The 19227-nt window shown below is 23.5% G+C and overlaps 5 protein-coding genes across 5 annotated transcripts; 3 read left to right on the plus strand and 2 right to left on the minus strand. All coding sequences in view use genetic code 6, as the record gives it.

Annotated features, from left to right (window-relative positions):
* Positions 1–117: 117 nt before the first annotated feature.
* TTHERM_00777310 (DHHC zinc finger protein) lies at positions 118–1853 on the plus strand (the record flags this gene model as incomplete). The annotated part of the gene is made up of 5 exons (XM_001021266.3): positions 118–269; positions 608–979; positions 1134–1202; positions 1262–1463; positions 1521–1853. The coding sequence occupies 5 exons, from the start codon at positions 118–120 to the stop codon at positions 1851–1853; spliced, it is 1128 nt and encodes a 375-aa protein (XP_001021266.2).
* Positions 1854–2420: 567 nt separating this feature from the next.
* Positions 2421–7497, minus strand: TTHERM_00777320 (transmembrane protein, putative; the record flags this gene model as incomplete). Its single annotated transcript, XM_001021267.2, has 11 exons — positions 2421–3325; positions 3377–3580; positions 3640–5174; positions 5623–5981; positions 6042–6188; positions 6246–6380; positions 6446–6595; positions 6718–6930; positions 6986–7138; positions 7200–7340; positions 7390–7497. 11 exons carry the CDS (start codon positions 7495–7497, stop codon positions 2421–2423), a joined length of 4050 nt encoding a protein of 1349 aa, XP_001021267.2.
* Positions 7498–10093: 2596 nt separating this feature from the next.
* Positions 10094–13622, plus strand: TTHERM_00777360 (kinase domain protein). Its single transcript, XM_001021268.2, has 10 exons — positions 10094–10736; positions 10791–10982; positions 11056–11129; positions 11236–11292; positions 11352–11663; positions 11733–12063; positions 12115–12306; positions 12813–12865; positions 12926–12978; positions 13031–13622. Exons 1-9 carry the CDS (start codon positions 10142–10144, stop codon positions 12974–12976), a joined length of 1857 nt encoding a protein of 618 aa, XP_001021268.2. The 5' UTR covers positions 10094–10141; the 3' UTR covers positions 12977–12978; positions 13031–13622.
* A 1798-nt stretch (positions 13623–15420) lies between these two features.
* Positions 15421–15963, plus strand: TTHERM_00777380 (ADP-ribosylation factor family protein; the record flags this gene model as incomplete). The annotated part of the gene is made up of 1 exon (XM_001021270.1): positions 15421–15963. One exon carries the CDS (start codon positions 15421–15423, stop codon positions 15961–15963), a length of 543 nt encoding a protein of 180 aa, XP_001021270.1.
* Positions 15964–16557: 594 nt separating this feature from the next.
* TTHERM_00777390 (serine/threonine phosphatase 2C) lies at positions 16558–18631 on the minus strand (the record flags this gene model as incomplete). Its single annotated transcript, XM_001021271.3, has 7 exons — positions 16558–16893; positions 17029–17188; positions 17247–17345; positions 18004–18087; positions 18214–18282; positions 18354–18468; positions 18589–18631. 7 exons carry the CDS (start codon positions 18629–18631, stop codon positions 16558–16560), a joined length of 906 nt encoding a protein of 301 aa, XP_001021271.1.
* Positions 18632–19227: the final 596 nt, after the last annotated feature.

The following is a 19227-nucleotide window of genomic DNA, read 5'->3' on the forward strand; positions in this document are numbered from 1 at the left end:
TATTTATACATTTCATTTAAAATATAAATTAATATATTAGTTGAGTTTAGTAGTAATTAAAAGGTAGATAGATAGATAAATAGGTTGATTAATTGATTAATAAAAATATCGTTTTAAATGTTTGAGCTAACAACTTTTGTAATATTTTTTCTGCAATTTTTATTTGTAGGAGCATGCTTGTATTTGATCATGTGTGCGGATCCTAATTCTTAGGGCATTTTAGGCAAAGCTCATAGATTTGTTTATAAACTCATTCCTTCCCTTTATAGGTAACATATCCATTTTAATCATGTTTATTTTATGAGATAGAAAAACAAGTCTTAAATGTTATAAGCCTCTCAAATGCACATAATTAAAACATTACAGCGAAATACAAGCTAAGACATCTCAAAGCATTCAAATTAGATAAATTTTTAGCATAAATTGATTTCTCAAGATGAGATTTTGATTGTTTTCCATTTATTTATTTATTTATTTATTTTAAATGAGAATTGATTTATTAGAAAATTGTATTTTATTGCTGAATAAATAAGTAAAAATGACTTGCTAAAAAATCAAAATATGGACTTTAAAAATGATATTTAGATTAAATTTTATAAATAAAAAGTTCATCAAAAGATTCTAACAAATAGCCTAACATTTTCTTTAGAGTTGCTGATAAAATAATTAACTATCTTTGTTATACAAATCACCCATTAGTCTAAATATTTTATGTCATAGTTGCAGGAGGTGGATTTGTCGTTTATTGCAATTTTGGTCTATTTAAACACTTTCCTAATTAGTAAGTCTCAAGTATCCACATTTACATTGGCTCTCTTTTTGCCTTCTTCTGTTTTTACAGTTATTACCTAGCTTGTAAAGTCAGTCCAGGAAAAATAAGCAAAGAAAATGTGAAGCAATATACAAAAACCTATGAAAAGTATTACGATGATGTTTTATTTGAAAAGGGTAACAACTGCTCAACTTGCAACATAGTAAAGTAAAACAATTTAAATCATTCTTTTTTAGATTTCAAGTTTTTTATGTGTGCTTCCTTCGACTTATTCTATCAAAATATAGATTAAAAGCATTTATCAAAATAAGAATTTAAAAAGATTTTTGATGAATTCTTTTTAAAATTATTATAAAAATAGACCTGCTAGATCTAAACATTGCAAGACTTGCAATATGTGTGTAGCTAGATTTGATCATCATTGCATTTGGTAATAAAACCATAAATAAAATTTGTAAAAAATAAATTATTTATTTATTTATTTTATAGGATTAGATAATGTGTTGGAGAAAAAAACTATAAATATTTCTTATTGTTTATAGGATCTCATGCTCTCTTGACTTTGTATGGTGGTATTATAGGTATCCTATGCTTATATGGAATAGTTTTGGACTCTAACTTACTCTATGCAAAATTTAGAATCCCAGGATCAAATGAAGTAATTGATGCTAACTGGTCAATCATATTAAAAGTAAATTATCAAAAAACATTAACAGAAGAATGTAAATATTTTATTTATTTTATATAGTACTTATTCTACAAGGAGACAATGTTCGTATTCATAATTATTCTTTGCATAATTATGGGAATAACTTTAACATTGTTCTTACTCTATCACTTCTCTATGATAAAAGATAACATGACAACAAATGAAAGAATTAAAAGAAGTGATTTCATTAGCTTCCTTGAAAAAGAAACCAAAAAAATGGAAAAAGATTTAGAAGAACCTGATTAAACTGCTGAAAATAAGGCAGAAAAATAATAGAAACTCAAAAAATATAAAAGAGATCTTGATTAATTAAAAAAATGGTTTCCTACTAAGGGATTTAAATAAAATCTTAAAGATATTTGGAATTTATGATCTATCTCCATCTATTTTATTCATATTGATTATGTTTAACACAATAATTATTTTATTTAACTTCAAATTTTTTATATTATTTTTGTTTTCATTTTGTCAAATTTGTATATAATTTTAACTAAATTATATAAGTAAGTGAAATTCAGAGACATAAAATTAATTTTTGCTATTTAATTTCTAATTTCTGTTTTTTTAATTTTAATAATTATATACTCCTCCTTTTTGATTAAATTAATTAAGGGGATTCTCTATCCCTTATTCATTTTTGACAAAAACTTTGTGGCGACAAATTAATAAACAGCTCAATCTCCTCTATTTATCTATCTATCTATCTATCTACCCTATGAAAAGATTTTATACTTAGATCAAAAAATTATAAAATTTAGGCAATTAATTTTTTAATTATATTAAATGAAAATATTTAATTAGAAATTTTATTTAATAAATAATTTAAGAGTAAATTTTATTATGAAGTTTGTTAGATATAAATTATGATTTTATTACAAATATTTAATTTATTATTTTAATATAATTTAGTAAGAATAAATATAGAGGATTGTTATGATTTCATAGAAAACTATTTTTTGTTTCTTTATGCCTTGGCTGCAATCTTACCCAAATTTGGCTAGAAACTAAGCTATTAAATTATTTTTATTAAACCATTTCTCTTTCGTAGTATGTGAGATTTAGTCTTTGCTTAATGAGGCTTTTGTTGTTAAGTTTTATTGAACTAAATTCATTTTATTCAGTGAAATTAGACAGATTGTTTTTATTTATTTTATCGCTATTAAGTGAATTCATTCTTTTTAATCTTTTTTGCTGAATGAATTCATATAATTGCACTAGAATAGCTAGTATGATGTAGGCACTTTATTATAATATAATAATTTGAATGGTTATTAAAGCAGAGTAGCTTAAGATATCTATATTTTTAGAGTAATTGTTAAGATCTGGCTTTTAACATAATATATTTATAGCTAAATATTAACAATATAGGCAAAGCCACAAAAATCCATTTGTTATAAAGTAACCATTTGAGAGTTTAGATTCAAATGGCATATAAAAAAGGATAATAGCAAATTCCAGAAATTATAAGGCAATTGAAATTGTGCTGGTTATTTTCCATGTAAAACTAAATTAAATGTATAATGTTGGTATGAGAAAAGATTCAAAAAATAGGTAAATTATCATGAAATTTCTTCTTATTTTGTTTCCATAAACAGCTCCATTTAATATTTTTTCTTTGTTTAATTAAATGAAATCGTATTGTTTGTTAGAGCTTTTAGTCTTATTCAGGAATTTAATTTGTTCATAAAATATTATTATTATTACAACTATGTAAATAGTAACTAGGTTTATTTGTAATCCAATTGGCAAGCTACCCTAAATGTCAAAGAAGAATTACTTTAATTATTGATTAACTCCTAAAACAAACATTGTTGAGATGAGTTAAAAAAACTGAATCAAAAAACCTGAAAATAGTTTTTAGTAAATTAGGACAATTATCGATAAAACTCTGTTACTTTTTATGTATTTTATCAGAATGTAAAAAGTTCCAAATACAAAAATGCAAATGCCAAATATTATGGTTGATTGTCCACATGTTTGAAGGATGTTAAATGAAAGACCAACTATTTCGTATCTAGAGTCTTAATACTAATTTTAGTTATTGCTTATCAGCGGCTAAAAAAAGTTAAGCATTTTAAACTGATTTGACGGAAATTAATCTATAAAATAAAAATAAAAATTTTAATAAAAGTGAAATATGGAAAAGTAATTGCTTTACCTTTCATTGCTTTTAGAGGTAGGTAGATTTGGGCAGGAATAGGAACATCAATTAGAAGTAAAAAGCTGAGCTTTTAGCAAACTAAACTATTTGTTAGAATTCCAAAGCTTGTTTGGGAAATTATGTTTTAAATTGAACTCAAAATTGTTGTTCCAGCTAAAGATGCTTCAGAGGAAGCTTAAATTTGATCTTTTGCTTCATTTATTTTGCTTTAAGTGAATATGCCAGAGTTGTATTGGAGATATTACTCCTAGCAAGTATTGCTGAAAAGGGAATAGCCATCAAAGCATGATAAGCATTGATTTTTGCTACCTCCACTGCAAGTCTTACAAATAGGATTACAAGCTAAACAGTTTATTCCTTAAATAAAATATGATTTATTAGTATCACATAAATTGCAAGAATTATTTGAAAATAAATATTTTCCTGAATTACAGCTTAAGCAATTCGTTGCTAAAGTTCCACTACATGTTTAACAGCTTGGATCACATTTAAGACATTAATTACCTTTAATAAAATAGCCATTTTAGACATTACAAGAGCCACAAGAATTATCTTAATGCAAGTATTGTCCTTAAGGGCAAGAAAGACAGTTATTTTTTAAAGGACCACTGCATGTTAAGCACGTAGAGTTACATGGTAGACATTACTTACCACTTATGAAATATCCTGCATTAACTTAGCAAATATTACATGAATTATTCTAATATAAATATGTATTCTAGGGACATGTAAGACAGCTTGTCGAAGAAGAACTACTGCATGTTTAGCAAGACGAATCGCATTTTAAACACTTATTGTTATTAATATAATAGCCATTATTTAAATTGCATACGCTGCAAGTTCCATCTGTAAATTGAAACATACCTAAAACGCAAGTCAAACAATTTTCTGGTTAAGGACCACTGCATGTTTAACAATTTGAATTGCATTTAAGACACTAATTACCTTGTATAGTATAACTATTTTAAATGTCACAATTGCCACAAGTATTATCCTAATGCAAGTAAACTCCTGAAGAACAAGTAAGACAGTTGTTGTTTAAAGAACCATTACATGTTAAGCATGTAGAGTCACAAGGAAGGCATTTATTACTACTTATGAAATATCCTGCATTAACTTAGCAAGTATCACATGAATAATTCTAAAACAAATATTTATTTACAGGACAAGTAAGGCAACCTGTTGAAGTAGAGTCACTGCATGTTAAGCAAGATGAATCGCATTTTAAACACTTATCATTATTTATATAAAAGCCACTATTTACATTACATACGTTACAGGTACCATCTTAGAATAGATATTAGCCTGAAGGACATGTTAAACAATTAATATTTAAATTTCCATTACAGGTTAGGCATGATGAATCACAAGGAACACATTTAGTTCCTTAAATAAAATACTTATTTTTATTACAACTATCACAAGAATTATCTGGATTTAAATAGTTGTTTGGAGGACAACTTAAACAACTTGTCTTTGAAGAATCGTTACAAGTTAAACAAGATCCATCACACGGTTAGCATACATTATTGCTAAATAAAAAACAAGAATAAAAAATTATTACAAAATTAGAAGAAATTAAATTTTTAAACAATTTTCTCGTAAATAATAAAAATTTTAATTATAAAATTTGATTATTTTTTTTTCTTAATATAAATTTCAATTCTAATTCTAAAATCTATTTTTATAAACTGTATTTAAAATAAATCAAAATTTAAGTTTTAGTTTGTTTTTATGGGGGGGGGGGGGGCTAAGCTCGATTTTCAAAATTTTTTCTAAAAAATCCTCAAAAAATACAAAATTGAGGAAATACGATTGATAATGGTTTTAAAATTTATTTTTAAGTTATTAAAAATCTATTTTAAATTATTGCTTTAAAATATCAAGTTAATTCATGAATAAAATCAATTAATTGTTTTGCTTAATTAAAATGATTTATTTTTATTTCAAAATAATTTTATATAAACGTATAAAAATTACTTCAAGTAAGTACCATCATTGCATTTACAAGTGCCATCCATTTAAAGAGTAAAACCACTCTAACATGATTAGCATTAGTTTTAGCTAATACAGTTTTAGCAGTATGGAGTACAAATTTTACACTGATTCTAATTAATTAAGTAATAATTTTTTGAGCACTAGCATGAATTATCTAAGTTGATAGCATTCTAATCGCAATAACATTTATTTGTTTTAGTGTCAGTAATAGCTGTTGATGGGCAATTTGAACCACATTAAGAGTTTAGCTAAATAAATTATGTATTTGAACACATTTAATAAATTTGATTAATATTATAAAGAAATTTATTAGTGCCTTAACTTAAAAATATTGTACTTCCCTGATAATTAAATAAAAATATTATTTATTTTGTATTTGTTGGTGGTGAGTTGAATATTACCTACTAAAAATTAAAGTTGTAAAATGGAGGATTAACAAGCATGTAATTATTAGGCAGATTTGTAAAAGCCTCCGAAATTTGTACTTACTAAGTAGTTGGATTATACAAAGCAGTATACTAGCAATTTTTCCCTGTGTAAAAGATGTACTAAATTTAAAATAAAATATTTAAATAATTAATTAATTAATATATTTAAGATTTTACACCATATTAAACAAACTCTAATTAAACACCCAAATTTGTTATTGATGATCCATATCTAGTGACTGGATTCATAGTAGCAACATCATATACATTGAACCTTTTAGCAACTTAATCTCTTCCAAAAATTAAATTCACCTTCAAAAATAATTAATATTTTTAATATATAAATCTGCTGTTTTTAAACATTTAAGTTAATTTACTCCGTTAGATAAAAAGACTTTGGATATTAATACATCTTATTAATTTTACGCTTTTAAATCTTATACATTTGTGCAAGAAAAAGTCTTTGATCCGATATCTAATACTCCCTTGCAGAGCTTAAGATCTTAAAGAAATACATCGAATTGTTACTAATTATAAATATATATATGACCATTTAACTTATAAATAATTAGAAATATTATGTTAACTTGTAAAAAACTGTAAGCTAAAAATCTTAATTAAAATAAACCAATTATTTTTATTTTATTACATCGACTAATATGTATCCGGCATTAGAAACATTGCTAAGATTAGTGAAAAGGTTATTTTTGTAAACCAACAGAGACTGATCAAACATTAAATATACTTAAGACTAAATATAATTTTAGTAGGTATATTATCTTGTCGTTGATTATAAAGCTGATAAGCTTGCTTCTTAGAGATAAAACGGTGGAGTTAAACATATTAAGAAATAATAAGTCCCCTTTATGTTAATATTAATTAATTTAATTATGCCATTTATCATGAATAAATCTTACGTATCTCCTAATCATTCCTCCTGTTGAGCATGGAATGTTAGAATTTGCTAAGACGCTAGTAGTTAAGTACCCACTTTATCCACTTGTAAGCTTGCTTAAGTCAATCAATTAATATTAAGGTGTATTTTGAGTATATATGTAAAGTTGGTTATTCTATTTTTTTGTATTTAATATATAAATGATGATATGTATCTAAAATAAAAACAAAGCATACTTATTCAATGAAATAATATGATTATGCTAAATCCTATAATCCATCGATTACATAAGTAGCAGTTATAGCTCCATTTTAATCATATAAGCTGTATCTCCATTTATTCTCAGTAAACGATTTATAAATGATTGCTGAAGTTTCCTAATAAGATTTTTTTTAGAAATGATGCATTTAATGGAAGTAATTTTACTTCAATTTAGTAGACATTGCTGCTGACTTAATAAGGGATGGCATCTTAGCATTCAAAAATGTAAGAAAAAGCAGCGAAAATAAAAAAAACATTAAAAAAAGAATTCATTTTAATGTTATATGCACTTATTAGACTTTGTTTAAATTCTTCTCACTTTTTACCTAAAAATTAATTTCAGCCGATTAATAGAGCTAAGTAAATCTTCATAAATAATTAAATCAAAAAAAAGAAATAAGATGTAAATTGAAATCTCTTTTGAAGGCTAACTAGTTATCTCTTGAAATTCTGTAATATGAATGTGGTAATACAATATAACATATAAAAAACATAAATTATGTGGTATTTAGATACTTAAAAACTAATAAATTTATCAATTATTTTATATTATTTACAAGTAAATTACATGTCATTAATTATTTATTAACTTTTCCATTTTACAATTCTAAAATTAACAATTAGTTAATGAAGTAAAAAAATTAGAATTTTTAAATCTAAAAATTGTAACAAAAAAAAAAAATTATATTTCTGGCGTTCTTAGATTAAAATTAATTTAGTATTTAAGACTTGCAAGTTTTAAGAGGCTCGATTTAAAAATAAATTGTTTTATAAAAACTTTTTCAATTTGCTTCAGTAGAAAATTTAAAAATAAATGAATAGCTTACACTGGCTTTGCTTATTTACTATTCATGAATGAATATTGGCAGCATTTAACTATATCAAACAAACTCCTTTTACGAGCATAATTTTTTATTTATTCATTCATTAAAATTCGATATTTGATTAAAATAAAATTATCAAATTGAATTATTTATAGAAAGTAATTCGTTTAGAAATTCAAATGAATTAAATACAAACAAAAAAGTTAAGTCATAAAAAATAATCCTTGCTCAAAAACTCTAAAATGAAAAGTTTTCATGTTTTAAGTTGTAATTTTCTTCAATAATTTGTTTATTTGTTATTATCTTAAATTATGCAATGTAAATTATAATAACTAATAAAATCAAACAAATTTGTTATTTTTTGATATTTTATTAAACAATCAATTTAAATAGCATAAAATTTATCATTCAACATACATGTAATCTTTTTTCTAAATAAAACGATCAAAATAGAGGCTATTTTTTCAAATCAATCATGATAATTTATTTTTCTTGTCAAAAATAGTTTTAAATAAATTTATTTTTTAAGACTTATTCTCTTTTTTAAGCCTTTTTTGATAGGAAGAATATTAATAATTTCTTTCACTCTTAATTACTAAAATAAATTAATTGCTTATGTCATATATGAAATTTGCATACTTTTGTTGGTTGTAAGGTGTGGTTAAAATATTTTACACTCAGCAAATTAAATATAAGAATATAATAGGTTTATTTATTATGATTAATTGATTGGTTAAAAAAATGTAATCATAATAGCTAATTAATTATTGAAGCAAAGAAAATAATATGGCGATACTGATCGATTTGTTAAAAGAATTAAATTTTAGGGGGTGTTAAAATATTTTATACTCAGCAAATTAAATATTATAATATAATAGGTTTATTTATTGTGATTAATTGATTTATTAAAAAAATTTAATCATAATAGCTAATTAATTATTGAAGCAAAGAAAAATAATATGGCGATATTGATCGATTTGTTAAAAGAATTAAATTTTAGGTGTGGTTAGAATATTTTATACTCAGCAAATTAAATATAAGAATATAATAGGTTTATTTATTATGATTAATTGATTGGTTAAAAAAATGTAATCATAATAGCTAATTCATTATTGAAGCAAAGAAAAATAATATGGGGATATTGATCGATTTGTTAAAATAATTAAATTTTAGGTAAAAGCTTAAAAGAAACATGAGATTAGATTTATAGATAATATAATGCCCGCCTAGCTCAGTCGGTAGAGCGCAAGACTCTTAATCTTGTGGTCGTGGGTTCGAGCCCCACGGCGGGCTAACCGCTTTTTTTTTATTTTATAATTTTTTGATTTCACTAATTCTTAATTATTAATATCTAAATATGAATGAATGTTCTTTTCTGAATTAGAATCAGGTTTGATTAGTTAAGCAAAAGTTTTAAATATCTCTATTATCTATTGAATTGCCCGCCTAGCTCAGTCGGTAGAGCGCAAGACTCTTAATCTTGTGGTCGTGGGTTCGAGCCCCACGGCGGGCTAACCGCTTTTTGTTTTTTAATTACAATCCTTTTATATGTATATTCAAATGAAAGCTATGAATGAATTATTCTATTTTATTTAAAAATCAAGAAAAGTTTTAGTTAATTAATAAATAATTACTGAATCGCCCGCCTAGCTCAGTCGGTAGAGCGCAAGACTCTTAATCTTGTGGTCGTGGGTTCGAGCCCCACGGCGGGCTAACCGCTTTTTTATTTTTTATTTTTTTGTTAGTCTAAAAAATTTACTTTTTTGTTGATTTTTATGAAACAAAACATTGTTTAATTATTAATTAAACTAAAATAATCTAAAAAAATTAATTTAAATTTTCAAATCAAGATGCATGAAAATTAAATCTCAAACAGGGACAAACATTTAAATTCAAGAAATGAAATGAATTATTTTGAGGAGGAAAGATTTATTTTTTTATGCTTATTGAATATTTTATTAATAAATTGAAAAAGCGATCGGTTACTATAAAAAGAATATATGCTAAACAAGAGCGATAAGTTGTAAGTATTAATGTGGGTATCATAAAAATTGAGAAGTTAAAATAGATATAATCTGTCAGTCAGTCAGTGTATGTGTGTGTTTATGTGTTGGTAATATGAAGTATCAAAAAGTATAAAGATTTTTATGCTTAAGAAAATCAAAGAAATTAAATATTATTAAGAACCTAAAATCTGCGCATTAATAATATATTTCTATCTTCAACAAAATTAATAGTTTTTAATAATATTAGCACATAAAAATTAAAAATAGATGATGATCAAGAAGAAGAATAATAGCAAAGTAAGCGAAGCTTTAAATCTAAAGAATATTTCTCTCAAAATATTTAACTAAATAGAGAGAGAAAGCTCTTTCGATTATTATTCAATAAAAGGATGTTTGCAACTGCTTACGGAAAAGAAACCTTCTTATGTGTAGTTTAAATACATTGGAACAGGTAAGCAAAGTCTAGTGCTCAAAGTTAATGATTAGTTTGTAGTTAAAATCAAAAAAATTAATAGACACAATGAAAAGGAAATAAAAGATTTAGATATTTTGGTTAATGCAGTAAGATCCCTTGGAAAGGAAAATTATATTCATCAAGTTGATGATAGTTATTTTTTGCAAAGTGATTTTTAAGAGAGCAAAATAGATTTGTTCTATATTTAAGAAATGGAGTTTGCTAATGGTAAATTATTTCAATTTAATTCGTTCAATAAATGTTTGTTTAAAAATACTAAAGGCAACTTCGAAGACTTATTTCTATAGCTGAGAACTAAAAGCATTGAATTAAAAGATTGGTAAAAAGAAAGGATGGCTATATAATTATTTGATGCTTTGAACATATTTCATTAATGCGGAAGTTGCCACAGGAATATAAAACCTTCAAATATTTTGTATTTTTATGAAAATGGAAATTTTACTGTCAAACTAGGTAAGACTAAGTTACTCTTTTATTATTCAAATCAAAAAAATCGTTGAATTGATTTTATTTTTTAATCCTAAAGCCGATTTATAAGCAAACAACACAGAAGACTTTTCTTAGGAATTCAACTAAATTACTAATCCAGTCAGTTCTTATGTAATTTACTTTGATAAATATATTAATTTTGTGGTTGGATATTTAATTAAATTGCGCTTGTTTACATAAATCTTGTAATTAATTATATTTTTTTTTAATTATACAGAAATATATTGATGTATATCAACCTCTTGAGGCCTATCTTAACCAATACCATAAAAAGGTATAAAATTTATCTATTTATTTATGAGCTTATTATTTAATAATAATTAATTTTATTAGAGTGATTTGTTTAGACTTGGATTAGTCCTTGCACAGCTTGATACTCCTTCATTTTAATTTACTAATATTAGCTTTGAAAAATATCTACAATTTCAAGCTAACTTTTCAGAAAATATCTTTCCTATATCTGATAACATCAAAAAAGATACTTTTCTTTATAAAATAATTCAAAGATGCTTGCATAAAAACCCAAGCTAAAGACAATAGAGTTAATATTACCTTTAAAGCTTGATTGAAAGACAAAAATCTCTTAATAAAAACTAGGATTTGATAATATTCTCGATTCAGCCACCATCAGAAGAAGACGAAGAAGTAAATATTCGCAATTTTACTTTTTTATTATTATATGAATATATATATAAATTAATTAATTAAAATAAGATCAAATTGTTCAATATTCTCATGTAGTAATTTGGATAAGACGCTTAATTGCTGGCAAATAAAATAATTTAATTGAAGAAATATGCATGCTTTAATGCTCTTGGAGCTGGAAGCTAGGGAATAGTCATTGAAGCATTAAACAGAGAATCGAATAGAATAGTTGCTTTGAAAATATAGCTAATAGAGGATCAATAAAGCAAAGAGTAACTAGAGACAGAAGTCTAAGTAGTTTAAAGTCTTTAATCTTAATATATTGTTAAAATTTATGAAGTAGAAATGCTTAAAATTGGAAAAAAAGAGTTTTATATCATTCAAATGGAGAAGTGTGACTGTAACTAAATTATTCATTTTTATTAATAATTATTCTATTTTTTTAAAAAAGGTTCTCTTTTTCAATACTTAAAAGCAAACTAAACTTAGTTTTCTATTGACGAAACACTTAAAATATAAATAGCTTATTAAATTATTGTTGGATTAAATATCTTACACTCTAAAAACATTATACATAGAGACATTAAACCTTAAAATATATTGGTTTGTATTCAAGGATCTAATAGCGTATAAATTAAAATAGGTAAAATATTACTATTTTCTTATTTCTTAGTTTTTAAATATATTGAAAAAGTAATATGCTTTATAGATCAATAACTACCGTGTATTCTCTAATATAAGCTGATTGAATTCAACAATTTTTAAATATTTTTATCATCTTATAGTTTTTTTGAAACTCAATTACTTTAATAAAACACAAATTTATATTAAAGAATAAACGGTATTCATTATTAAATCAATTATATTGACATAATTCATTGTTTTAGCTTATTAGAGTGATTATTTAGTAAATTTATTTTTTACCATTCAAGAAAGAGTTTATATTAAAAATATAAAATGAATGAATATTCTTTATTTTCACATTTAAAAATACACCATAAATTTATTTATTCTTAATTAGTTTTTATTGAATAAAACCTTTCAAAATGTTAATCTTTTAATTAAAATGATTAATTTATTGAATTTAAATTAATGAAAATATTTATTTTTAGACATTAACAATAAATTATTTTTTTTAAATTTCTGTAGCTGACTTTGGTTTTGCTAAAGAAGTAAATAAACAGACATAGTAAGCCTCATATGTAAAAAAATAAATTTATGTTGATAGGAGATTTTAAATAGTTTATTTTATAACAAGAAAGGAACACCTATGTATTCTGCACCAGAGTTCTCTAAAAATATAATAACGATGAAAGTAAGTTGCTTTTCAAATAGCTTATTTATTGAATTAATATTTATAATTGAAGTCTGATATATTTAGTTTAGGTATCATTCTACTTGAGATAGATAACTATGAAGACTTTAGCTATTCGTTTTAGAACTTTTTGTAACTTATGATCCCCTTTACAGTACCTTTGGAAGGAATAAATTAAATTAGAAGAAATAGCTTTCTTTATTAAGTTGCTTCTCAGTGTCTTAAATACAGCGAAAAGTAAAGACCCCAGTTAAACACCCTAATACAACTATTTTAAAAGGAATAATATAATCAAATACCTTAACTTATAGAAAGAACTTGGGATATTAATTGGGAATAGCTATTTTCTAAATACATAGATTTTTAAGATTTATGTGAGCTCATTAAATGTAAGTTAGAGTCTCAAAAAGATAATTATCAACAAAATTCTACACTAGAATTAAATTTCAGCAATCTAAATTTAGAAGACATCCACATCAAGATTTTTTCAGATTTCATCACACAATTCCCACTCGCATAAAAAATAATTTGGAGTTTTAGGTACTCAAATTCTTACTCACTATTTTAGATATTAAAATTTACTTTTATATCCACTTTAAAACCTTTCAAAACTATCTTAATATCTATTATTAAAAAGATTAAAATAAATTATTAATCCAAATTAAAACAAGAAAATTTTATTCACATTATTATTCAACACAAAACTTATATTCCATCTCTTTAGTTTATCTTCTACAAATCATTACCATGTTATTTATTTATTTTGATATGACTAAATTTTTTATTGATTAATTTATTTATTTGATTATATTTAAATAATAGTGGAAATTTGATAGAGGATGCTGGATTATCTTCTCTTTCATAGGCGTTAAAAAAATTCCCTCACCTTTTAGATTTAGAATTATGGTTTTTGTAAAATAATTAATTTTAATATTGTTATTGAATAAAACTTTTAAAAAAATAAAAGATGCAATAAAATTACTGACAATGGTTTATAAGTTTTATGTGACTCTTTAAAATCTATAACGAATATATAATAGCTTTGCTTAAACTTCTAGTAAATAATTTACATATTATGATTAGTTTGTTTATATTCAAATGAATAAATTATGTAAATTAGGGAAAATAAAATATCAGATAAAGGAATTTTGAGTATTCCAGTTTGCTTAAAAAATCACCAGAATTTGATAAATTTAAATTTGCATTTTGGGTAAATTATTTTGAAAGAATGTCCATTAAAGATAATTTAATTTATTTAAATTAGATGGAATTACATTTAGGATGAAGATTAAGTTATATAAATGTTTGATAATTAATTTAAAAATAAAATAAAATACTACTAGTTAGATGTCTGATATGCAATAAATTTCATTATTTATTAAAAGTTGGATCATTTTAATATTTATAATACCATATAGTTATAATATATTATTGTTTTATAAATTTATAATCGAGTTTGTCCTTATAATAATTCTTCAATACAAAATCTTTCTTTCTTTCTTTTTTTACTCTCTTTCTTTTATCAGCTCATTTATTTAAACTATTTTCTTTCATATTCATTTTATTCTCCTTTATTTGCCTTAAAATTGAAATTGTTTAAAATTTGCGAAAGAACTTTTGATATTTGACTAACTTTTTTGTCACTTTTTTATACTTATAAAAACCTTTATTTGATTAATATTCTATTATTATTATAAATAAAGATCATTTACAAACATACTATTAAATAGCACTTGATTTTAATTATAGATTAATGTATAACTTATTAATATTATGTCAAACTTTCATAAAAAACTTTAATTTATGCTAATTCCAAAAAAAAAGGTTAAGAGAATTAAAAAAATCTTTTGAAGTTTGCATAAATGGAGTTTTAGAGGTATGTTTTTTATTTTTAAGCAATTAAGAAGAATATTGAATCTTTTGAATAATAAACAGTATCTAGTAGTGATTGACAACTTACTTGTAATGCAGATAAATCCTTGAACTTTTAAATAATTTCGCTAAATTTAGTTTTTTGTTGCATTAACGTGAGTTTTTAATAATACTAAAAATAAATATCCTATTTTTTCTGACAAGGAAAGTAGGATTTTTTGATGAAAAATAATAAAGATTTTGTGATTGTACAAACATTATCAAAATTAAAGCTATAAAAAATCAATAAATATTTTATTATTAAAACTATTTAAAATTATTTGATTCATATTATCATAAATTTTTTAAATTTGTTTATAAAATACAGCTAAAATTATTTTTAACATCTTTATATTTATTTTAAGTAATGAGAAAAAGCTATTGGAATTAGAGTGATATTTCTTCTAGATAGTAGCATAAATAAGACTTTCCTATTTTCAAATGATAAGCAAATTATTAATTAATTACTTACTTACTTAATTAATTGATTAAATAGATATAAGCAATAAATTAATAATACCAAATAGAATAATGGGTTAAATATTTTAAAAAGTTCAATAGTAGTTTAAACCAAAGAAAATAAAATTATTTATGTTAGGACTATGGTGCTCAGGTAAAACAACTATGCTTTATAGAATGAAATTAGGTTAAGTTGTTAGAACAATTCCAACAATAGGGTTTAATATAGAAGAAATATAATATAATGATTTTGTTTTTGAAATTACAGAATCAGGAGGCGGAGATAGAATATACCCTTTATTTAGACATTATATGCCAGGAAAAGACGGAATGATTGTCATTGTTGATTCTTCAGACTTTAGCTATTAATAACTATTACAAAATACTTTCAAAGATTGTATTGATAAGATCTATGTTGATAAAAAAATACCTGTTCTAATTTTAGCTAATAAAAGTGATAAATGCAAATATACTGATAATGAAATATTATAATATGTTGGAGTTCATGATATAGAAAACAAAATATTTTACAATATAATACATACTAATTGTATGTCAGGAGAGGGAATTAATCAAGCCTTTGATTGGTTATATTAAACATTCTCTAAATAATGAAATACATATTTTCTTATAAACAAACTTGCTTAATAAAATAATTTAATTTTATAAATTTTTTAAATTATTTTTAAAAATATTTTATATTTTATTTAGTTTCAATTTTATTTTTAATGTAATTAGTTTGTTTTTGTACATTAGTTATATTCTATCTAATTACCTATTTTTTAAGCTTTATCTTTATTAGCATGAAAAATTTATCATGGACAATATAATTTTTGTGAATGATAATTAGAGGGCATAAATTTAAAATTATTTGTTAAAATACTTAAAGAGTAAAAAATTTTTTCATAAATCCTTAATCTTATTTAAAAATTAATTAAAATTTAATAAACCTTTTATTTTTTTTAATTTGTAAATTTTATAATTTTTTGGAATAAAAAAATTATTTGAAATTAAATTGTTTTGTAAAATAAAATTTGAGATTAAAAAAATAAAATAATTTTGTGGAAAAGCTTATTTAAGAGGAATTAGAAATAGAGATAGATAGATATTACAGAGTGATATAAACTATAGAACATTTTAAATTTTTAATAAAAAGTTAGTAGTGTTTTAAAGTGCTTTATAATAAATAAAATTAAAGATTTTAGCTAATCAATCAGTTCTTACTTGTCCTACAATAACAGTTATATCATCAGACTTACCTCCCATATAATAATGTTTGCTGGCTCTTGCTTTTTAAGCAAAAGGAGAATCATATAACCATGATAAAGAGAATGTCTTAGCCTAACCTCCTATATCTTTTGCTAATGATTGAACATCAACAATTTTATCCTTCATAACATATTGAGTTATTTGTTATCTAATTTGTTCAAAGCTCATGTTATCAAACAAGCCATCTGAACCAACAATTACAATATCTTTATCTTTAATTTCGTGTTCAAATTCTAAAGCAGTTGAAGGGTTGTCTCCATTACCCATTCCACCTAACTGTATTATTTAAAATAAAAATCAGTAAGTAAATTTTCGTTATTTTTAGGATATAATTTTACTAATTATTTGCAAATTCAATCAATAATTTATTGTAAATATTATAAATGAATAATTAATTAATTAGTTAGTTACCTGATAGGGGAAATTAAATGACTTTTATTGCTCTTTAAATCCAAAGACAAGTCTTGGTGAGTTATGTTCATCTAATCTGTAGATGCAGTAACCTGAGTCGCCAATGTAGGAGGTTTTCAAGATGTTCTTTTCTTAGTCAACAGTGACCAAAACAAGAGTGCTTTTTATATCGTTTTTTAATTTAACTTTAATTTAAGAAAGTTAATAGAAAAGTTTACCTTGATCCCATAATTTGTGTTGCTTAAGCAGAGTGTATGAGGAGAAGCTTAGGATTGCTGATGTACTTGAGTACATTTGACTTGTAATTTTGTTCGACGCTAAATTTTTAACAAAGAATTAACAATAGATTCTAAGAATTCCAATTTTTTGAGAGAAAGTTGAGTAGGAAGAATGATAGAAAAATAGTAGAAATTAAAAAGTAAATTTAATTATTTTTTTTTTAAGGCTGAAATTAAATAAAGATTTTGTGCTTTTTTGTTGGTAGGCTTAACTTCAAGATTTCTAGTTATTTTTACTTAAATTTGTTAGTGGTTCTGTATAAATTAATCAGAAATGATTAATTTTGGTTTGAAATGTCGTAATATTATAAATAAATTGATATATGCTTTATAAAATAATAACAATTTAATTTAGTGAAAGTAGACGAAGAAAAATAGAAACTTTCCCACTCTATTTCTTTCTTTCTTTTTTTTTTGGTATTCATGCTGATTACATTAAATAATTTGAAATCCATAAAAATCATCCAATTTTTATACAGATGAAAATTCACAAAATTTTCTGCATCTAAATTCAAAAATTTAATCTACGTATTATTTTTAAAGTAAGTAAGTCAAATTATTATTAAAGCAGTAATTAATTTTTCATAGCTTTTTCTACTTTTTTTCTTTTATATGAAAACTCTGCCATTTTTAAAAATACTTTGCTCAATTTTTTCTTTCTTCCTCATTTTTGTTTAATAAATTATGAAAATATTACTTTCTGATCAAACCTCTGCTATATTCAGCTGGGTCAATTCCCTTTTCGGCCCATCCTCCAACGCCATCGGCAACGGCTAACAAGCTGTTTATTTTATAATGTTAAAAATAAAAATCCAAAAAACACATTAAATATCAAAATCTGCTGCTAGATTGTTATTGTAATGGTTAATAATGAAAGGGCAGATATCCACAATCTTAAAAATATTACTTTTTATCAGCGAAGTATGCATCTTCACCTCCTTTTGCTATTTTATCTGGATGAGGTAATACTTGGACACTATGATTTTTTATTTAAGCGATTTTAATGAAAAGTTGAGCCAAATTGAAGTGCAATATAAAATTTTTTACCTAAAGTCAAAGTAATTGACATGCTTCTTTTCTCTGCATGAAGAATCTTGGTTTTAATGCTAAATGTAGGCTAATAATCCGAAACTAAGGGCTACTCCACCAGTAATTTAAATTCCTATAAATAAAATTAAGAGTATTATTAATGATAATGAAAGGATAAATGCGGAATGCTTTAAGCCTTGATATTAAAAAAGCTTTCTAATAAAATTTTTTAAGAAAGAAAGAGTAAAATTACTTTTTTTAGTAAAAAAATTCTTAAACTTTTTAGCAAACAGCATTTTTTAGGGTGAATTAATTATAGGTCTATTTATTGTTTTTGAAGAAATCTAGCTTTGATTTTAATATTTTTTTTACTTAACTTTATTTATTAAAGCAAGCTGGCTATTAAAAGAGATGGGTAAATTTTAATTTTTGATATTAAGAATAATTATTTATTTATTGTAAATAAATTATCTAAAACAGCATTTACTTGCTCATTATAACACTTTTGGCACCAAAATATGTATTTATTAAATCATTAGCTGGAGCATTTTGATTCAGCTAATTCAGATACCATAATAGATAGATAGATAGTAGTACCAAAATCTTATTTTAAATTTTGTTATATATTTCTTTATATAAAATTGCTTAACTGCTTAACATAGATTCAATTTAATAATTGGTACCCATAACAATCAATTATTCATAAATCATATAAAGCTAATCAATCAATATGAATTTAAGGTAAAAATTAAATCACCCTACTTTGTTTTTTTATTATAAATAATTAGCCAATAAACCTTCTTGTTATTCTTCGAATCTGAATTTCATATATCTCTAAACAAATTATAATATTAAAAAAATATTAATAATATTTAGAATATGCAAACATTTC

The sequence above is a fragment of the Tetrahymena thermophila genome (genome assembly GCF_000189635.1).
Source record: "Tetrahymena thermophila SB210 genomic scaffold scf_8254549, whole genome shotgun sequence".
Taxonomy (NCBI): Eukaryota; Ciliophora; class Oligohymenophorea; order Hymenostomatida; family Tetrahymenidae; genus Tetrahymena; species Tetrahymena thermophila.